Source organism: Thalassophryne amazonica, chromosome 7 (genome assembly GCF_902500255.1).
Source record: "Thalassophryne amazonica chromosome 7, fThaAma1.1, whole genome shotgun sequence".
Classification (NCBI taxonomy): Eukaryota; Metazoa; Chordata; class Actinopteri; order Batrachoidiformes; family Batrachoididae; genus Thalassophryne; species Thalassophryne amazonica.
Window position 1 is genome coordinate 107,795,511 of NC_047109.1, and position 22,088 is coordinate 107,817,598.

Genomic DNA, 22,088 nt, shown 5'->3' on the forward strand with positions numbered 1-22,088 from the left:
CCATGTCACAAGAAATTCTCCCAAAACTTAAAAATGGTGACTTTTTACAAAACCTCTCAAAGTGTTACTACAACAACACAGTATTAATTAGCATACGATGCTATCACGTTTTGTCATTACCACTCAGAGTGCTGGAGCGCTCATTGAGCGGAACTGTCTCGTAACTGCACACGCTACCACTTGTGATACCTGTAGTTACGTCCTAAAAGACATACAAATTTTGGTAACCTCATTACCTTGAAATAGATGGTGAAATAATGGCTTACGAATATCAAATGACAACATTAAACCAACAGTTTAATAACTGGTGAATAATTTATAGCGTATTACTCAGCACTTTTCATTGAATTCCCTTATTTTATTAAATGCATGTGTTGTAATCTCAATCAGCCTTTAACCTTGTGTAGGTACACAGGATATTTTGCAGAGTAAAATAAACTCTGCCGGGACTACATTTAGTCCCAGTCAAAACAAAGTTAAATAAGCTCTATCACAGTGTAAAATCAACTATATCGTGCTGTGAATGACTCTTACTGGAGTGGAAGAACTTGATTTGACAAGACGACAGAGCTAATTTCACACTATAATAGAGTTTCTTTAACTCTTGTTGGAGTGGGACCAAATGTAGTCCCACCAGAGCTTATTTTACTCTGAAAAATTTCCTGTGTGTGTGTGTAAAATTAATTGTGTGGTTGACATAACTAGATGAAGTAAATATACATAGCCTTCATTTTTTAGTGTGCATACACACACACACACAAATTTCTTACCACTTGTTCCTATAAATAAGTAGACTTTTTAATATCAGCTTACACTAAGATGTACTAATATCATAAAGCAAATGTATTTCTATCTTACCTCTGCAATTTGATACATTAAGATTCTGAAAATGGGTGAGAGCAAAGGATTGTATTTCGATCCCTTGCATCACCTTGAACCAATTACTGGCCAATATTCGATCCTTGCCCCGAGAGGGGTTTAAGTCTCATGTTACTTCAGCTCTCCTGGCATCATAATCCTAGAACTGGACTGCACAGTTTTTAGCCATTTTAGTTTGTGTATATATATATATATATATATATATATATATATATATATATATATGTGTGTGTGTGTGTGTGATTTTAATTTTTAGTTTGTGCATATGGCTTTTATTTTTTTGCCGAATGTAGGGAGATGCTGCCACCTTTTGGTGCTCAGTGTGATGCCCACCGGCGGTTACTGAGGATGGCTGTAGATGAAGATCACAAAAATCAGACATCTTCCACTTCAGTTCCATGCAACAAATCACCTGAAGTCAGAGCCGATCCGTTTGCCGTTCTCAGGCTCCCCCGGGTCAGGACAGTAATTAGACACCTGTTTGATTCCTCCTTCATTCACTGAGCGACAAAGACAATGACCAATAATTCTGTGAGACTCATGTACTTTCAGCAACAGCTATCACCTTAAAGTGCACTATTACTGCAAGTTTTAAATGTCCAGCACCCTTTGTCTGGTTAAAAAAAAAACAAAAAAACAATTTGGTTCCAGGTCTCAGATATTTGTGGAAAACAATCCCCCATCTCTCAGCATCAGAATCTTTCACCTGTCACATATTTTGCAGTGCTGTTGTGAGTCATCACGCTGCTGTTTTGTGATGAGTGGAAGGTAAAATACAGCTGAACGGAGACAGAATAGAAGGACCGATATCTGATACCAACAGGGACTAAGAGGATTAAATAACCTTCAACTCTCAATTGCAAGAGCTAACATAATCACTCAGTGTGACTCTCCGTACATACTAATAGCTGTAAAAGTACACTAGATAAAGCTTTGCAGATAAGGTGACATATAGAGTCTTGACTGTGCTCGCAAGTCGGAAAAACACTTCATTGTTTGTGGTGAGACATTTAACAGGCTTATCTCTCCCTCGCAAAGAAAAAAAAACGATCAAAGAAAGCATGCTTTGGAAATTTAATTCTTGAAATATGTAATTCCATCATTATTAGAAAGGTTGTAAAATTTGCAGTAAGTCCCCCCCGCGTTTACATGAGAAGCCCCAGCGGTTCCTCTTACACTTACCGCGTTCGTTATCTTTCAAGTTCATTGTGGAGGGCGATGATACAGTTATGGCTTCAATTATACTCGATAAATTCTCGCGGCACACACGCCAGCTTTTCATAATGTTTAAATGATATACAGCGTTGTCTCTTCGAGGAGATTAAAGCCCGTTGCATTATTCATGTCAAAGAAATGCAGAATCTACGGCGCATTTGGCAATAAAGATTATAACCCGTTCTTGCTGAAGTGTTTTAGCACGAGGTGAGATGAAAAGAAATCGGGTCCCCTGATTTATGTTAATAACGAAGCTCCGCAGGCAATTAGAACATGTTCACGTCGACGTGAAGTTTACACAAATCATCTGACAACTGAGCGGTCACTCAACCTTGACTCAGACAGTGTGTTTGGATCGCAAAGCGCATGAACGTAAGTCAATCTAATGTACTGCTTAAACAGTCCAGGATGAGACAGGGATTTGGCGGGCCAACGCGGATTAATTATTGCCCCACCCCCTCTTTTTTTTAAGCATAGATTAGGCCTGATTTCCCTGAGTACATTTCTGTCAGGACAGACTGGGAAAGAAAGAAAGAGAGACTGCACTTCTGCAAAATCTAGTACTGTAGCTTAATTCTGTCACCAAATGATGCAGCAAAAAACATGAAAAGAAACACAAATAAACAAAAAGAGACAAAAACAAAAAAAGAAACAAAGACCCAGAATGCAAGTCCTACATGAACCAAAAAAAAAAAAAAAAAAAAAAAATCCAAACAATGAAAACAGTTGCATAAGAAAAATAAAAGACTTACTCAAAGACAGTTTGTTAGTGTTGTCCTTTCCTGGTAATAATTTTACCCCTCTGGATTTAAGCTCTCCAGAGCTTTTCACTGGTCGAGAGCAATAAAAAGAGTTCATTAGATAAGAGAAGTTACAGTATTAGATGTGAGAAGATACAGTACAAGTGTTTCTTTCTCTGGAGAATACTAGGAAGAACATCAAAATGTAATTGCTGCTTGCTTTTGTAAAAGAAATGGGTCCAGTGGCTCTATTGCTTTCCCAGTTCTACAAAACCCAGATTTGTCTGCTCATATAACTCAGACATTCTACCAGATTCTTTGAATTCTACCCCCCCCCCAGATTCAAAGAACAACCCAAGGATTACAGAGTTTAATATTACAACCCCTGGCAAAAATTATGGAATCACCGGCCTCGGAGGATGTTCATTCAGTTGTTTAATTTTGTAGAAAAAAAGCAGATCACAGACATGACACAAAACTAAAGTCATTTCAAATGGCAACTTTCTGGAATTGAGTGATTCCATATTTTTTTCCCTCTGCTTGGTCTAAAAAAGTAACCATTACTGACTGCCACAATTTTTTTTCCTGATTTCTTATAGTGTTTCTTAAAGCCAGAAAGTTGCCATTTGAAATGACTTTAGTTTTGTGTCATGTCTGTGATCTGCTTTTTTTCTACAAAATTAAACAACTGAATGAACATCCTCCGAGGCCGGTGATTCCATAATTTTTGCCAGGGGTTGTATAAGGCGGGCTGATAAACTGCACCAGGAGCCAGACTGCACACAGAAAACAGGTGACGTAAGTTGCTGTCATAACATTCAAGAATTAGCAGAACGGCACGTAGCTACAGTGTGAGAGAAAAAAAAAATCCAGAATCTTACCAAATATATTTTTTCTAATTGTTAGTCAAAACATCTAATTGCATTTAATATAAATACAGATACAAAAAAAATTGAAAGATAAAAATCACTTAAGTTAAATTTCAGTAAGATTGTTTTAGGAAAATATGTCTCTGAAATGGGCAACACAGCGGTGTGGTGGTTAGCACTGTTGCCTCACAGCAAGAAGGTTGTGGGTTTGCTACCCACCTGGTCCTTTCTGTGTTGAGTTTGCATGTTCTCCCCGTGTTCGTGTGGTCCCCTCCGCGTGCTCCGGCTTCCTCCCAATTCAAAAGACATGCAGGTTAAGTGGACTGGTGACTCTAAATTGACTGCAGGTGTGTGTGTATGAATGTGACAGACTGGCGTGCTGTGCAGGGTGTACCCTGTCTCACACTCCATGATTACGTGACCCCGTGAGACCCTTGACTTGAGTAAGTGGGTATAGAAAATGAATGAATGAAACTTTTTGAAAAAGTCTTGTACACATCTTGTTTTTTGTTTTGTTTTGTTTTTTGTCATATCTGAGACAAAAACTTTTTCTTGACTCACCATCAGATTTTTAAGCTGTTGTGTCATTTGTACAAGATGCAATGCTTGCTAATAGTTGTAAAATAAAGCTCAAAATGAGTTTTTCTCAGCCTAGTTTAAGACAGCATTTCAAATCTTACAAAGTGAATCTTCACTTCTTCCATAACAATGAGGAAATAAGGTGTCGTCTTTTCCTGGGGAACTCGACTCCAAAGCTTCAGCCCAGCAGCAGGAATGCAGGTCTGCATTTGTTTTTCACACTTCTTTATCTTTCAGCTCTGCTATTCCATGAAAGCCCAACCAAGGTTGACCTGTGTGTGTGAGACCCCTCACTTTGTCACTGTGTTTTTCCTCTTCCTCCAACAGCATTTTTTTTTCCTCTTTTCATTGGCTCTGTCCCAATTATGAACATGTAAGAAATAAAGTCATTGTGTTCTTATAGCTACTAGCTCACCGGTGCCTTGACTGGGGCGGGGGGGTGGGGGGTGTATCTGTTGTTGCTGTAGTGCCGTAAAGCAGTCTGTGTTTCTCGTGAGACACGAGACTCTCGTTCACATGACACCGGGTCAGTGTTTCAAGGGTGCAATGCTGTTTTTTTTTTCTACAGGACCCCTGGTGGGGGAAAGAGAGCGCCCATTCTCACCAAAACAAGTCACTGGCTTCCTGTTAATTCTAGAATAGAATTTAAAATTCTTCTTCTTACTTATAAGGTTTTGAATAATCAGGTCCCATCTTATCTTAGGGACCTCGTAGTACCATATCACCCCAATAGAGCGCTTCGCTCTCAGACTGCAGGCTTACTTGTAGTTCCTAGGGTTTGTAAGAGTAGAATGGGAGGCAGAGCCTTCAGCTTTCAGGCTCCTCTCCTCTGGAACCAGCTCCCAATTTGGATCAGGGAGACAGACACCCTCTCAATTTTTAAGATTAGACTTAAAACTTTCCTTTTTGCTAAAGGTTATAGTTAGGGCTGGATCAGGTGACCCTGAACCATCCCTTAGTTATGCTGCTATAGACGTAGACTGCTGGGGGGTTCCCATGATGCACTGAGTGTTTCTTTCTCTTTTTGCTCTGTATGCACCACTCTGCATTTAATCATTAGTGATTGATCTCTGCTCCCCTCCACAGCATGTCTTTTTCCTGGTTCTCTCCCTCAGCCCCAACCAGTCCCAGCAGAAGACTGCCCCTCCCTGAGCCTGGTTCTGCTGGAGGTTTCTTCCTGTTAAAAGGGAGTTTTTCCTTCCCACTGTCGCCAAGTGCTTGCTCACAGGGGGTCGTTTTGACCGTTGGGGTTTTTCCGTAATTATTGTATGGCTTTGCCTTACAATATAAAGCACCTTGGGGCAACTGTTTGTTGTGATTTGGCGCTATATAAATAAAATTGATTTGATTTGATTTCACAAGAATTACTCCCAAACTGTAAAATTAAGGTCAAAAAGTTTTAGTTCCCCTTTAATTAGGTGTTTTCACTAGAAACAACACAAATATACTTGGTAAGATTTTGTATATTTGCAATATAAGAGAGGTATAAAAGGAAAAAAAGTGAATTTTGAATCTGAAAACACTGACCTGACCCCTCTTTTATGAATTTTGGGAAAATTAGTAAATTCTGCTTATTTATAAAATGATGCAGTGTTGGCTACAACCCGTCAGTGTTTTAACATGCAAATTTAAATAAATAAAAATAATCTGGCTACTTCACTCCATAAAACAGTTTCATTTTCATGCAGCCAATTTTATGTATTTATTGAAAGTGAGAAGCACATGCACGTTGCTGTTAGAAGGTTTTTATGAAGCTGTTTATTGTGACGCTACAGGGTTCATATCTGGCTTGGGGCCAGGCGGTAAACCTCTATGATACAGTTCACAGTATGCAGGTCAAACACAAACACGTTAAATGTCAGGATTACTGAGCTGCAACTGCTATGAGCTTTTAGTCAGAGGAAAAACATATTCATCATTTAGCTCCAGTTTCTGCTTTGAAGTCAATGGTTTGAATGAAGAAAAGCCTTCATGCAGCCATTGCCCCTCAAAAGAAATGGGCACGTTAAACAAAGTGCTTAATATTCATTCAAAGATCAAAAATATTTTGTTATTTAGAGTGTGTTCTTATCTTGGTCCCTTTGTGTTCAAGTACAGACACTCTATTATGATTTGCAAATGAAGTGATCTCATCTTACCTTGATACTGAGCCCTGAAGCCTTTGTGGCGATGGTTGCTCTCCGTCACAAAATGCAGCCGTAGCCAGTTTTTGTTGCTGATGATGGGGGCTGGAATATTCACTCCAGTTAGCCTGAATAAGGACAAACACAAAAGAAGACAAAATCGGCATTATTTCAACTGCATTAATAAGCAGACTGTCATCTCAGCCATATGGCACTTTCTACACACTTGGAACTTTGGGCTCCTTTTTGTATAGTTGTGGGAATGACGAGAAGATTTCAAGGTGAGTCTAGGAGCATGCAATGGTGAAACACATCACTGCGTCTACCATACTACAAAACCACCTTGGTTCCTGGATGGCAACCACATAAGTAGAAAACTGATCCATCCCTATCGCTTGAAAATATCAATGTATCTGCTGCAGCCAGGTGAAATGTGGCTGTCCATTTGGCCTTCTCCAGCCAGTGGGGTTCTCAACACTAAGATCCAGTGCCAGTGTGCCAGATCATGCACAGAGAAACATGCCACGTCCAAAATATCACTCACATTGCAAGTGATATTCCTGATCTTTGTGTCCTTAAGTAACACCTTGTTTTTGCTTTTCTATCAGTACAGTGTGTGTGTGTGTGGGGGGGGGGGGGGGCAAAAATAGCTATGTGGGTGGAAAGGACAGCTTTTCAGAAGTGGGTGGGCACAGTTCCACTAATCCACTAACTATCCACTAATTAGCAAAGCTAACATTTTTGTTAGCGGATTAGCTTTTCAGATAACTTTGAAAACTATCAGCAGACCAATTAGCTTCCGCTAAATTGAGTTCCGTTAACTTTCTGTCCACTAACATTTTATTTTTTTCCTGGCATAGAGATAAAGCTGAATGGTTAGAAACATCTGTAAAACCTAAAATCCTACATGTTAATTCCTGTCGTGTGCTTTGCAATAAACAGTCCTGCATTTTGACGGGTGGGGGGGAGTGATGAGAGCAGGTCATTCGAATTTTCCCATAATGCCTTTTGGCACATGTGTCTGTTTAACGTCAAACCTTCAGAATTTGTGCATTACTTTAAAACTAAAACATACAGCTGATATTTTCACTTTGTCAAATCGACAGAGGTGACGTTAATTCTGATAACTTGTTCAGAATTGCTTTGTTTAAAATGTTAACCATAAGTCAAAATTACTCCTGTGACACATCTGCAAGACTGTATGGCTGTGAAAATAAATTATCTTTATCTATATCATTTTCTCAATTTTGCAATACCTTGGGACACACAGATTACTGCTGGAAGTTGTGAACAATATGTTACAGTGCAACAGAAGTTAAATTATTGTGATTAGTTACGGTGAGATTTCGGATATGCTGCAGTACTGGTAAAAACTGGTTTAAGCCTCAAGCGAAAGTGATTTAAATCAATGCAGAAACAAACGCATGCACTGTGTATTTGGCAATAGTTGCTTCTTTAAAACAGTGCTGCATCTCTCCATCTGTGTCAGTGTTTTAGATAAAGTTTCTTTATCTATAATCGTGGGGACTTGAAGCTGCCAGGCACCCTCTTGTTTGTCGAGTAAACTAGCTCCTCTTTTTTATTCCCTCCCATTGCCTTACAATCTGTGCACAGTCAATCCCTCCAAAAGCACCCAGTGCTATTGTGGTTATTACACACCGGCTCTGGAGGGGATGAAAACAGCTTGGTGTTGTTGAGCTCTACGTTTCCAAATTGTTGCAGCGGTTAAAACAGTCTTTTTGTTGTTGCTGTTTGGTTATGTGCATGTGTACATCAAGGTGTGCACAGCTGTGTTTAAGGCTTATGCTCCGTGTAATGCCATTAACATTTACCGCGGAGCAACCTAAGGGCCAGAGAGGCAAAAGCAAACAAAAGAAATGATATTCGTAGCGTGATGGAGAAACAGGCAGACAGTACGAGGCCGATGGAGAGGAACAAATAAGACACTGTGCCTCTTTGCCTGTGACAGACACTGCACATGAACACATATCAAGTCATCCTGTGCTGTGCACAGATTCATTTGGATTTTGGCATCCTCCTCTTAGCAGTTAATAAGACAACAAACATTAAACAACATTCCAAGTAAATTACGTTCTACTATAATTTGATTGAGTTATTTAGCATGTTTGTGGGTCTGCTGTGCTTCCTGTGTGCCAGGTGTCACACTCTGTCGGCAGATATACTTCATGCAATCTGTCAAAAGTCACACACATTTGTAAAGCTGAAATGTTACAACTGATTTAAACATCATATGAAATCTATATCAACACCAACAACAACAAAAAGTGAAATCTGTTTCTGTTCTAGTGAGACAAATGTCTGACACTGGATCATTACTGTGTGATGATTGCAACACTTTAGGCTTTCAAAATTGGCATGGCTCTCTGTATAATGGCATAGGTATGGTGGGCTGCCAGGCCAACAACAACCCCCACCAGGCAAGAAATATTTTTGCAATAATGCCAATAAAAATACCAAAATAATGGATTGCATTTCTATAGCATGTTTTCCTTCTGCATCAGCAGCTCAAAGCGCTTTACAGTAATGTCTCACATTCACCCCTTCACACAGACACATAATGTCAGGGTGCTGCCATGCAAGCCGCTCACTGCACACCGGGAGCAACTAGGGGATTAAGGACCTTGCCAAAGGGCTCGTCATGTTTTTCCAGTCTGGCTAAGTTTTGAACCGAGGATCCTCTGGTCTGAAGGCCAACACTTAACCAGTAGATCATCATCTCCCCACTGACACCAAATATCCATTCATTTGGAAATCAATCATTTCAGTACGTCTGTAGTGCTGGGATAAGGCCAACATGACTGATGTCCTTCTAAAAGTAAAAGGAATGAACTCATGGGGGTTCTGATGAACACTGACTCCCATTTTTTTGGCACATTTGAGAAACAAACATGGCAACAGGTACAAAACTTGTATCCCCCATGTTGCCATTTTGGCAGAAATCACATGACATGTTGGTGATCCCACGAGATCTTGTGCATCATAGCCACACAAAGTAAAAACACAAATACGATACAGATAATCAGAGGATGGTGATATTGGGTTAGTAGTACTGGCCCACAATACCTTGTTCATGCAGGTTATGTTGTAGTCTCTCAGAGTGTTGGAGTGCCCCTACCTGTATCAGTTACCACTTGGGATACGAGTCTCATATCTGTAGCCATGTCCTTATGAAATTCACCTCAGGGGTTACTAATTATTTGTACTATATGCATTTGTATTTTTTTTTTGTGGGCATGGTCATTACATGAAGCTTCAGATCAAACAAACCTCACTTGAACCACATCTCTCCACTGCAGTAGTACTAGTAGCGATTGGAACCATATGAAATGGAGCACTTTAATCTTGTGATGAATGCGAATTAATGTTATTGTGTCAGCTGAACACACAGTCACAACTTTGACTGTATTTGATGTTTTATGACATGATTGATCAAATTAATGAATTATGCAAGTGAGAGACACATGCACATACACCTTTACAGTGTAGCGTGCACATCACATGCATACAGTTCTCTTAAAATAGAGATAACTCAACTTCCATTTTCACCTTGGATTGTCAAACAATAAAACTGATACTGGCCTGGCACAAAATCACAGGATTGCTGTCAGCAGAAGTCATCTATTGCAAACTTTAAAGGACACCAGACTCAGCCAACATAAAGAAACACAAAGTGTACCCGGCGACGTGCATGATCAATGAGAGTGGCCGGGGAAGTTGGCTGTACCTCGATGGTCAAAGTCAAAGAAGAAGTCAGAGTCATTTGGCAGAGCTGGATGCTGAGCTCTCTGCACACAAACGACACAGCAGACTTTAAACAAGACATTACCTCTAAAGGGACCAGTCTATTTCTGGCATGTCAATTCCTAGGATACAGTAAAATCATTTGGTGTGTGCATTAATGGACGTATTGATGGCTTCGGTCTTAAAATAATATAGTCAAATACATTTTGAATAAAGCCATTTATATTCTTGAGATCAAATATATTGTGATGCTTCTCAGCACAGCACAACGTATTCACACATGCAGCAAACGTCAACCTGTGTAACCTAAAATATATTGCAATGAGAACACGTCTCAATGTTCGCACAAGACAATAATAGGCCATGGGTCAGCATGGTCCGGTGTGCACAACAACCCTATAAATGTGGTATCATTAGAAAGCTTAGGATGTCTAGATTACAGAAATAACTGGTAACAGTAAAAATACTGGGCCTTAATTTAATTAATTAATTAAATTTAATTAGCTTATAATGTGCCAAATCACAGCAAAAGCCGTCTCAAGGTGCCTTACATAAAACAAGTCAACGTAAAATTGAATAAATAATTAAAAATGAATAAAAAATTCAAATACATAAATAAAAACAGAAGTTAAAGAATAAAACAAATAAAAATAAAAACTATCCATAAGAAAGAGAATAAAAATATGTTTTGAGTCTTGACTTAAAATGTCCACAGACTCAGACTGCCTCACGGTCGCAGGAAGACTGTTCCACAGGGTGGGTGCACGATACGAAAAGGCTCTTTGACCTGCTGACTTCTTCTTCACCCTGGGAACACAGAGAAGTCCCGCATCCTGCAACCGTAAAGCCCGGGCCGGCACGTAGAGTTCCACCAGATCAGCCAGATAAGATGGTGCCAGTCCATGAACAACCTTATAAGTCAATAACAAAACCTTAAAATCTGCTCTCACAGAGACAGGGAGCCAGTGCAAAAATGCCAAAATGGGTGTGATATGTTCAGATCTTCTGCTACGTGTCAGAAGTCTGGCGGCAGCGTTCTGAACCAGCTGAAGACCCCTAATGCTGGACTGTGGTAACCCTGAAAATAGAACATTACAATAATCTAGTCTAGAAAAAACAAAAGCATGAATCAGGGTCTCAGCATCAGCCATGGACAGGATGGGGTGGATCCTCGCTATATTTCTCAGATGGAAAAAAGCAGTCCTAGTAACATCCCTGATGTGGAGGTCAAAAGACAACGTGGGATCAAAAATTACCCCAAGGTTCCTCATTTTGTGCGTATGATGTATGACACAGGAACCCAGGCTGAGCGCCAGCTGGTCAATCTGATGCCAATGTCTCGCTGGACCAAGAATCATCATTTCAGTCTTATCAAAGTTTAAAAGTAGGAAGTTACTAGACATCGAACTTCTCACTGATAGAAGACAGTCCTCCAGGGATTTTATGGGAGTGAGATTTCCCGCAGTTATCGGCATGTACAACTGAGTATCATCAGCATAACAATGAAAGGCAATCCCAAAACTCTGCAGTATACGCCCAAGGGGTGCCACATACAGGGAGAAAAGCAAGGGGCCTAAAACAGATCCCTGTGGAACCCCAAATCTCATGTCAGCAAGGTCAGAGGTAGTGCCATTATACAAGACACATTGAGAACGACTGGACAGATATGACGTCAACCAGGCAAGGGCACTTCCAGTAATCCCCAAAATATTCTCCAACCTACTGAGCAAAATATGATGATCCACGGTATCAAACGCAGCACTGAGATCTAACAACACCAAAACCGTAGTGGTGTCTGAGTCCACTGCATGCAGAAGATCATTCACAACTTTAGTGAGCGCTGTCTCTGTGGAGTGATATTTCCTAAAAGCAGACTGCAGCGGCTCAAAAAGATCATTCTCAGTAAGGTGGTCTATGAGCTGCCTAGGCCTTACATATAATTTATATATTTTCACATATGACAACATTGGTTTACTACACTGTCATTAACCACCTTATTATGAAATTCAAAACTGAGAGTAGCAGAAGAGGCCACATATGAAGTAGGTCAAGAGAATTTCTTTATAACCTTCAAAATGGGGGTTTGTATGAAGGCAAACCCTCTGCTCTGAACAAGAAAGCTGTGCACATAATTCAAAATGTAGTCAATTCTTTATAAACACAGCTTTTATTTGGTATCTTATGTCCCATTTGGTTTAAACAAAATAATGATTTCGTATCTGTTTATGTTGTGTGGAAAAAAATATCAGATGTCATAATCAGATATGTTCTTTTGGCTGGGGTAGGGTCAAAAGGGCTGGGACTAAAAGTGCTCATATGTCCTTTTTACTGTTACCAGTTATTTTTGTAATCGAGACAGCTTTCTAATGATACTAAATTTATAGGGCTATGGGGGGGGGGGGGGGGGGGTGCACACGGGACTATGCTGGCCCATGGTCTATACCTTACGTAGACATCAGGCCTGAGAGCAAGCACTGGTGCCACCTAGTGTTCCTGCATTCTCCCCAGTACAAAGGGTCCAAGCTGACAACCACGCAGGCAAACAACTGGTCCACCCTCTACCGCTAAAACGTAACCATCTATCTACTGCAGCCAGGTGTAGACTGGGTGTCCCCTTGGCCTTCACCAGCAGTGGTGGTACTCAACAGTATGACACCTGTGTGCTGGTTCATGTCCCAACAAAAGCAGCATATGGGCAAAATGTTGTAAGTGATATGTAAGTTCCCTTACAATGCAAGTGAGACTGCTCATCTGTGTCAACCTAAGCAACCGTTCCTTTCACATCAAGAGTATACAAGATAAAAACTGTGCATAAGATTAAAGGGGAAAAATAGCACCTTGGGACTTTAGGGGCTTAGTTAGTCACTGTTTGGTAGAAAGTGGAATAAATTTTGCAAAGCCTTAAATGCATACAAAATGTTTAATATTCTCTGCATAAAATTAAACATGCAGAGAAATCTGAAAACAAAAAAGCCATAGTGGAGGAGAGAGCAAATGGAAAAGCATTACAGTACAAATTAGTGCAGGATTACTGAGACGATTTTATATTAAATTTTTTATTATTATTATTACACTACTGGTCGCTGCAATTTGATGTAAAGAGTAATTATATACAGTTTTTTTTTTGGAGTGGGTAAAATATGCATATAAACTGTATGTAAAGAATTTACCATATTGCATATATACAAATAAAAGAATTGAGGAACACAAACGTGATGATAGTAATCAGATATTTATAGACCATCATGGTGAACTCAAAGAACATGGAAGTATTAAAGCACTGAACTGTGAAGCCGAAAGCAGCGTCACACAGCAGGATGATATTCTACGTGGCCGCTGTGTGCCACCTCAGGAAAAGTAAAATCAGCAGGATGTGGATGGGTCACAGCTATGCATTTATTAATTTGTTTGTCCAATCTGGTTTATATTTATTCAATGTTTTTTTTTAACCCCTGCTAAGCCTGTATATCCCATCGATGAGAAATTTCACTTTTTATTTGTGAGATACTGACAAGCCAAAATGAGGCGGGTGGTAGGGGGTTAATGCTCACTTTCTGAACACTGCACAGACGTATGGCTGAGAAGGGCAATAATAAAAATATTGCACCCCTATGTTGGTTTGTAGGTACAGATCCAATCTGAAAGCATGTGCTGGTAGTGTGTCACCACAACCATCTAAGAAGATCAACAGTCCATTCTCACCTCCTGGAAGCCGATATCCATCTACTGCATTCAGGTGACCTGTGAGCACCACCTTGGTTTTTCCAGTTGATTAATCCTCACTACAGAGTCACCTAGATGCTTCATCATGCTCCGGAAAAAGCATCATAGGAACATCATGTTGCAATTGACATTTTCTCACAATGCAAGTGGTACAACCCAACTGGGGGTCATTAATTTAATACAAATTTATTCCAACAGTACCCAAAAACAATGGAGAGCCCTGGTACCAAGGACAGCCAAGACAAAACTATTCAAGAGACACTTCAATAAGAATTTAACACCACCTAAGACTCACGCAGTGGACAAGTATAAAGATAGGGATTCTCCTTATATTTACCCAGAGGTGTTATCTCGTTGAGTCCAACTCAATCATTTCTGGCTGATGTTACTTTATTTGTAATTGATCCACAAAGTAAATCTGATGTTTGAATGCTGATACCACAAACATGAAGCAAATCTACCTTAAAGGAGTCAAAAGGTTACATTACATTAAAAGGTTGACATTCTGTCCAGTTGCATAAGTGATAAAACGCTAATGACAACTACAATATACAAACAAAATGAAAAGACATGGCTTTCAGCCAGCCTGCCTGAACTACAAGTAACTGTTCCTGCAGTGAAAGTAGCAAATTATCACAAGATTTCTGCAAGAAGTCTAAATAAAAATGGATAGTGACAATAAAGCTGTACCCATCCAGAAGTTGCTCAGAAGCTCCAGGCAGTGCAGGAGTGATGTTACAAATTTAAGACTAGCGGAGGAGAATATACTGTTGAAACTATGGCAAACTATTGCAGAGGAGCTGAAAAATGATCTACCATCAACAGTAAATAACAGCTTAATGCACCTTCCAGACACTTTATTCCCATGGGTTACTTTCAGTCCGTGTATGGCAAATGATTGGAATAATAAAACATGCAGCTAATGAAGGAATGAAGATCTTGTTGTATAACACAGGAAATAATCCTGCATAACTAAAACATCCAAGATTAGTCATACACTGCAGCGTTTCTAGGTTGGACAGGTGATCAGTCAACCCTCACTGGCTGGAAGATGTAACGTGCCATCCCAGCATTTTTCACGACGTTAGAAATCATGAACCAAATGTTCCCCTTGATATCTTTGCTGAACTATACAAATGTATATAACCTTGTTTTAAGATGTCAGTTTTTTAGATCGTTTCGTGGAACCGTGACATGTGCCAGGTAAGCACATCATCTTAACACTTCGCCCTGCCATTTCAGTGTTGCCCAAGTTTTTCAAGGCAACAAGAAGTCACTCAAAATCGATTAACTTGAGTGGTTCCATTTAGTGGAGTTGTCATAAAACAAATATAGTACACGTGGAAAGGGAACTGCTCAGTCTCCTTCAACAAAAGATGACAATAAATTACGTGTTATCAACTTGTATAGCATCTTTTTCTGTGCATACTGAGAAATAAGAGAAAGTTCAATTGTGAAAATACATTTTTTCATCTTATAGCATCTTTCATTTTGTGTAAGCTCACCCAGGCTTTGGAAATCGTAGACATCCAAGTAGGAAAAGTCAAAGAAAACATGTATTTAATTTGTAACTATAATGGCTGCCATTAGCTGTTGCCAAACATTTGCACACTAATAAAGTCTGATGAAACAATAACCAAAGCTAAACATTCAACATAAAATTAAAGTAATGTGGGACATTTAATCAGTGTGAGGATAAACACAACATTAGCCTTCATGAAGGCAGTCATGTTTCATTTCATTCATGGAATTCGCTAATTGCAGTTCCCAAGTTAGATGACTGCAGTATTGATTTTTTCCCAGTTAGGGGAAATAATTATTCCAGATGCACCTGCAGATGAAGTATTTTAGGACCTGCTCACTGTCCTGCTGTCCTAGTGTGAGCTGTCCTGCTCACACTACCTGTGTGTGTCCTTGCACAACACACTTAATCTGCAGTGTGTTAGTCTACCAGGCTGTGACTGGGTACTGGCTGAGACTGGCCAAACAACCTGCCTTGGACTAGTGTCCCATCCAGGGGGAATCACCGACTCTTATCCCCTGCAAGCTATGGAATCTGGAGATATGTAAGCACTGGCACCAATGGGCCTCCTAATCTACTGTAAAGGACTTACTGATACTACTTTGAAGTTGTATAGCAGTCTGCATCATATGTTGGGAATAAAAGAAAAAAATATGATTAAGAAAAATTAAAGATTAAGAATTAAAATGGCCTATATACAACTGTATGCAAACATTTGGGTACCACTGATAATTTTCATGATTTTCCATCATACTGTGGGCTGTGTGGCCAGTGCAAGTTCTGGGAATCTTGTTAAAGTTGAGGGTTACATGGATTCCAGTCAATATCAGCAGATTCTTGAGAACAATGTTCATGAATCAGTGACAAAGTTGAAGTTGCGCCGGGGCTGGATCTTTCAACAAGACAACGGCCCTAAACACTGCTCAAAATCTACTAAGGCATTCATGCAGAGAAACAATTACAACATTTTGGAATGGCCATTTCAGTCCCCAGCCCTAAATATTATTGAAAATCTGTGGTGTGATTTTAAGCGGGCTGTCCATGCCCGGAAACCAACAAACCTGAGATGTTTTGTAAAGAAGAATGGTCCAAAATACCTTCAACCAGAAACCAGACTCTCATTGGAAGCTATAGGAAGCATTTAGAGGCTGTTATTTCTGCACAAGGAGGATCTACTAAATATTGATCTATTTTTTTTCTGTTGGGGTGCCCAAATTTATGCACCTGCCTAATTTTGTTTTCACTTCTAATTTTCATTTCACTTCTCAAATATCACTGTTTGTCTGGTATATGATATATTTAACTGAAATTCCTGATCCAAACAACCAATGATTTATAAAGAAAAATCATGGAAATCATCAGGGGTGCCCAAACTTTTACATACAACTGTATCTGTTTACACTGTACCTTTACAAATTCCTATCTTTAGCAGCACCCAACCAGGGGCAAACATAAAATGTTCTGAATGGTCCAGATGTTTCTACTTTGCAAAAAGTGAAAAACTAATCATAGGAAGCGTTAACACCAAACCACTCAAGTCAAGTTTAAAAGAATGCCTTAGTCTTATGCGTTGTCACATTCACTACCTCAATGATACACGTATCTTTAAGGGCAAGTCTAACCCAGTTGTGCAAAAGTACCCATTTGTTATAGCCAGGTGTCACGTGGTTGTCACTTTAACTTTGTTCAGCTGCTTAAGTCCTCAGCAATGAGGCACCTGAGGGTGGGATCAAGTTAAAAAAAAACAAATGCCACATGGTGTGAGTGTTGCATTTAACACTGCATCATGTTTGTAACAGGCCTGAAACTGCTCTGCCCATGTTACCACTCATTTCACTGCAACACACTGCACACAACTAAGGTCGAGACCAGGGGTATTCAGTTAAAGCTCATAGAGGTTCATTTTGAGAAAATTTCCTCAAGCAAAGGTCCAGAGCATCATGATGCCTAAGGCTTTATGATTCAGTACCATATATTCTGAAGTAGCCTAGTACGAGGGGCAATTGAGAAGTGTTGAGCCTGGACCAGAAAAAGTAGGGTGTGATTCTCCATGTTTTGCATTCTGACAAACCAACATTTCTCGAGAACGTGTGAAATTTTGACTTACTGGGTGCAATGTGGAGAAATAACAGGAAATCCTGATTGTGTCAGGATTCTGGTCGATCGGTGGATTTTCTGTGTCCTCAGTTTGGATGTGAGTGGGTATAACTGCTCAAAAGGTTCATGCTTGGTCTCGTATTAATGCTTCGTATTGCCACTTGCAATTGTAGCCATGTTCTCGTAGCGTGATGCAAACTGGTTTTGAACTATACCAGTCTGTCCATTCTGGATTAAAAGCTCTGCTTTCTTTGTCTCTTTCTTTTTCCCATTTTACAGTGTCTGTTTCCACTCACTCCTTGAGATTTCTGTGTCTCACAACATTGCTTTGAATAAACATTACCCACCCCCAAAGAGGAGGAAACCTCAAGCAGACCAGACTCATTGGGTGACCATCTGCTATGAACATTTGAACATGGCAAAACTAGTTACACAAGGTAGTCTGGACTATGTTGATGTTGCAAACAATGGCTTGAAAGACTTTTTGATCAGATTTCTTCATATTATGCCATAAACTTATGTAATATATATAAAACATGTTCTGTGTCTGCCTTTGAAATAGTGACTGACATCTAATCTGGAATGTGCAATTTCTGTCCTTTCTGAACACGGCTACAAAATCATATTTCAATGTCAGAAGAATAAAAAAAACAACTCTTTTATTTCAGCAAAACTGAAATGTTGCCTTTGTCAAAGGAAACCAGTATTTTTTTCCTTCAGTTTCACAGTGATAGATTTGTATCCTCACATCTGCTAACTGCAGTATGACGAGGATGAAATCAATAACCTAATTTGCAGAGACTTGACAGAAATCTTCAATTGGCCGGAGCATAAAAGCTACTCAGAGGTGTCAGCAAAACAGCCTTCATCCTCCCCTACAGTCATACATCTGAAGTAAATTATATAGAATCAGGTTTAAGTACTTGAATTAATTTCTGCAACATGTAACAGGGGCTGCAAGTTAAAAATGTCACCATAAAAAAGGAGGGCATTAAGTACAAACTTAACAGGACGTAATCACATTACAAATAAATTAAGAGAGAAATTAATTAAAATATGAGTAAATTAATTGCCCAAGACGTAATAAACAAATCTATAAAATGCACGTATAAAACATAAAATAAATGAGGTCTGCATGAATAATATCACCTTTTATTTTCACCCCAGGTGACAATGGTGATTAGTTTTTAACAGCAGGATTCATTTTACCTCAGCAAGATTTATTTCTTGTTGGTTGAACATAGATTTACACTGAAGAATTTGTTCCCTGAAGGATATTTCCCTCACAGATGCTCGTTTTTTTGTGGCCTGAAGTAAGTTGCCTTGGGGCAACTGTTTGTTGTGATTTGGCGCTATATAAAAAAATTGATCGATTGATTGATTAAAAGCAGCATATTATTTGATTTGTCATTGGCCAATGTAGGTGTGTCACAAGCTGCAGCTTAAATGCCCATAAAGGATGATACTGTTCTAAATAAATAAAATAACTGAGTTTTAGTAAAAGTAAATGTTTACAAAGTTGGACATTTTATTTAGACAGTGATGTTGTGCATTTTTAATGGAGATGAAAGGAATATAAATAAAGTAAATCTGTAGTAGAAAAACTGTCATCAATTCTATGCATCTCAGTGTTTAGATGAAATCCTGTTGCGCTGACAGATCAGCAAAGTAATTTACATAGCAAAGTAAAAGCTTAAAAGGAAATCTATCAATACAAATTTATCCTGAAAAGCATAATTACACCAATTTTTTGTCAATTTTCCCCCATAAAGTAGCTGAGTCTTGAGATGGTGCATAAATCAGTGTCTCAGTGGAGACATTAATCTCGGCAGTGACGTTTATGTGTCTGGGTCCTTGGCCTTTGAGATCGTGAGACGTCTGGGAAGAGCTGATGGAGCTATAAGGTGGCTGGACAGAGGTGTTTGGTGATGCCAATAACTTTGCAGGATAATGAAGCTCCAAGTCTTCAGGGTCCTGGTGACACCTTACTGCATGGTTGTGAGACTTGGATGTTAACCATTAATGCGAGGTGAAGAGTAGCTGTCTTTATTACAAGGTCCCTCCTGATGATGATTGGATACCACTGGAATGACTTTGGGTCAAAAGAGCATTTACTCAAATGAGGAGTATCACCTGCATTGTGAGGGAACATCAGTTTTGAAATTTTGCTGATATGGTGCATTTCTCTAGGCGTTTCTCCAGTGTTTCTCCAATCCAGGACCTCAAGACCCAGTATACTGCATATTTTCCATTTGCTCCAGCTCTCACTGCACATAATGAGACAAAATCAGGTGTGTCTCCTGTTGATTGGCTGAACAAACCTGGCCAAGATGATCTGGTCTAAGCAGACCAGGGACAAATAGAAAATGTGCAGTACTAAGTCCTGAGGACCAGGTTTAGGAAACCCTGCTCTAGCCATTATCTCAGTGGTGAGTACCCTAGCCACTGGAAAAGGCCTATGAGATGCCCTCATCTCACATAGTTGTGGAAGAAAAATGATAACTTTTGAGAGGCAGGGATGGACTGGTTGGCTGTTTGAGTGGTTGCCATTCATGACTTGGAGCAGTTCTGTTGTGAAGTGAATGCAGAGACACAGTATCAGAGCATGCTCCCCGACCCGATCGGACCTGTCATGGTTTATTAAAGTTGAAAATAGACTATAACCTTTCATTTGAGGTTATTTAAAGCCAAATCTGGTGAAGAATGTCAGAATTACACCACATTTTGTGCTTTCTCTACTGGGCTGTTCTACAGTCAGGGTATATAAGTGGACTTTAAAGGTAAAGTTTGGTTTAATGCCAAGGTGGAAATGACCAACAAAGTTTAGTTTGCCATACATGGATAACTACTACTATCAGCAGCAATGGTCATTTGGTTTGATATCCCCATTTGTTTACCAGCAGAACTCTAATTATACCAGTTTTTACCAAAACATCTGTGTCATTTCCATGTTGTCTAATTTTGATGCGCTGCCAGAACTATTATTTAGTAGGCAACGACTAAATGAACTAATTTCCCAACCAAAGCCAACTGTATAGCTCCCAGGATCATTGTCCATTGGGGAAATGACTTGAAACAGGCATTTGAGAATGCAGAAACACAGTAGCAGTTGTATACCCGAGTACATACTTACCATCAACTGTTTTTAACAGATAGTATATGTTGGGAAAGTGTAGTGACACGGACCCACAACAGGGGGCGTAAATGAACGGACAATGGAAGGAGTCAAATTATAACACTTTACTGTTGTGAATGACACAACTAAACACAGCAGATTACAGAATGTGCAAAAGTCAATCAATAAGGTGTCGTGTGGGCAGGCTCGACGATAGGAGACGCCCGTCTGGAAACGAACCGGAACCACACGATTCCCACTGCCACCGAACCCGAGGAATACTGGAACCGCCAAGTCCCGAAGTCCCCAGGTGGCCACCTTCACGGCGTGTCGGATCTGGTACTGCTGGCAGAAAGCAAAGACAGTCAAGGGTGGGTGTGTGAACACCCAGTAACAATCCTGGTGGGAATTCCACCTCCACCTCTCACTCAATACTTGCAGCGATCCCTCAGAGGAAAAAGAGTGCCGTCTTGCACAGCCTCCACAAAAAGGACTGGTACTCCTGCAAACACTCACAATAAACTGATTTACAAAATATCACAAAAAGGCTGAGGATATTACCTCTGGTAGAAGATGATATCTCGGCAGTGTGGTGGAGGTGTCTTCCTGCTTTTATTCCAGATGTGGATTGGATGATTAGTGACAGCTGTCACGGATGATGGGTGACAGCTGTCACCACGGCTTGTTCCTGAGGTGGCAGCGCCCTCTCGTGCCTGAAGCCCGCACTTCAGGCAGGGCGCCATCTGGTGGTGGGCCAGCAGTACCTCCTCTTCTGGCGGCCCACACAACAGGACCCCCCCTCAACGGGCGCCTCCTGGCGACCCGACCAGGCTTGTCCGGGTAGCGTCGGTAAAATCGGCCAGGAGGGCCGGGTCCAGGATGAAGCTCCTCTTCACCCAGGAGCGTTCTTCGGGTCCATACCCCTCCCAGTCCACCAAATACTGAAAGCCCTGGCCCATTCGACGGACGTCCAAGAGCCGGCGAACTGTCCAAGCCGGCTCCCCGTCGATAATACGGGCAGGAGGCGGCGCTGGACCAGGTGCACAGAGGGGTGAGGTGTGATGCGGCTTGATTCTGGAGACATGGAAAACCGGATGGATCCGCAGTGAGGCCGGGAGTTGGAGCCTCACTGCGGTAGGACTGAGAACCTTGAGGATGGGAAAGGGTCCAATGAAGCGGTCTTTCAGTTTGGGAGACTCGACCTGTAGTGGAATGTCCCTGGTGGAAAGCCATACCTCCTGCCCGGGCTGGTATGCGGGGGCCGGGGACCGTCGACGGTCTGCATGGGCTTTAGCCCTCGTCCGGGCCCTCAACAAGGCCGAACGGGCCGGTGCGCCACACCCGACGGCATCTCCGCAGGTGGGCCTGGACCGAGGGCACACCGACCTCTCCCTCCACCAAAGGAAACAAAGGGAGTTGGTACCCCAGACACACCTCGAACGGGGAGAGGCCGGTGGCAGAGGA

The 22,088-nt window shown here is 40.7% G+C and overlaps 1 protein-coding gene across 1 annotated transcript in view; it reads right to left on the minus strand.

Annotated features, from left to right (window-relative positions):
* The window catches only part of LOC117514727 (CUB and sushi domain-containing protein 3-like), an 885,172-nt gene that overhangs the window by 592,699 nt on the left and 270,385 nt on the right, over positions 1 to 22,088 (minus strand). The window contains exons 7-8 of the mRNA XM_034175291.1: positions 2,847 to 2,924; positions 1,292 to 1,379 (exon numbers count right to left, since the gene is read on the minus strand). Of these exons, the coding sequence (XP_034031182.1) occupies positions 1,292 to 1,379; positions 2,847 to 2,924 (166 nt within the window). The remainder of the gene's footprint in view (positions 1 to 1,291; positions 1,380 to 2,846; positions 2,925 to 22,088) is intronic.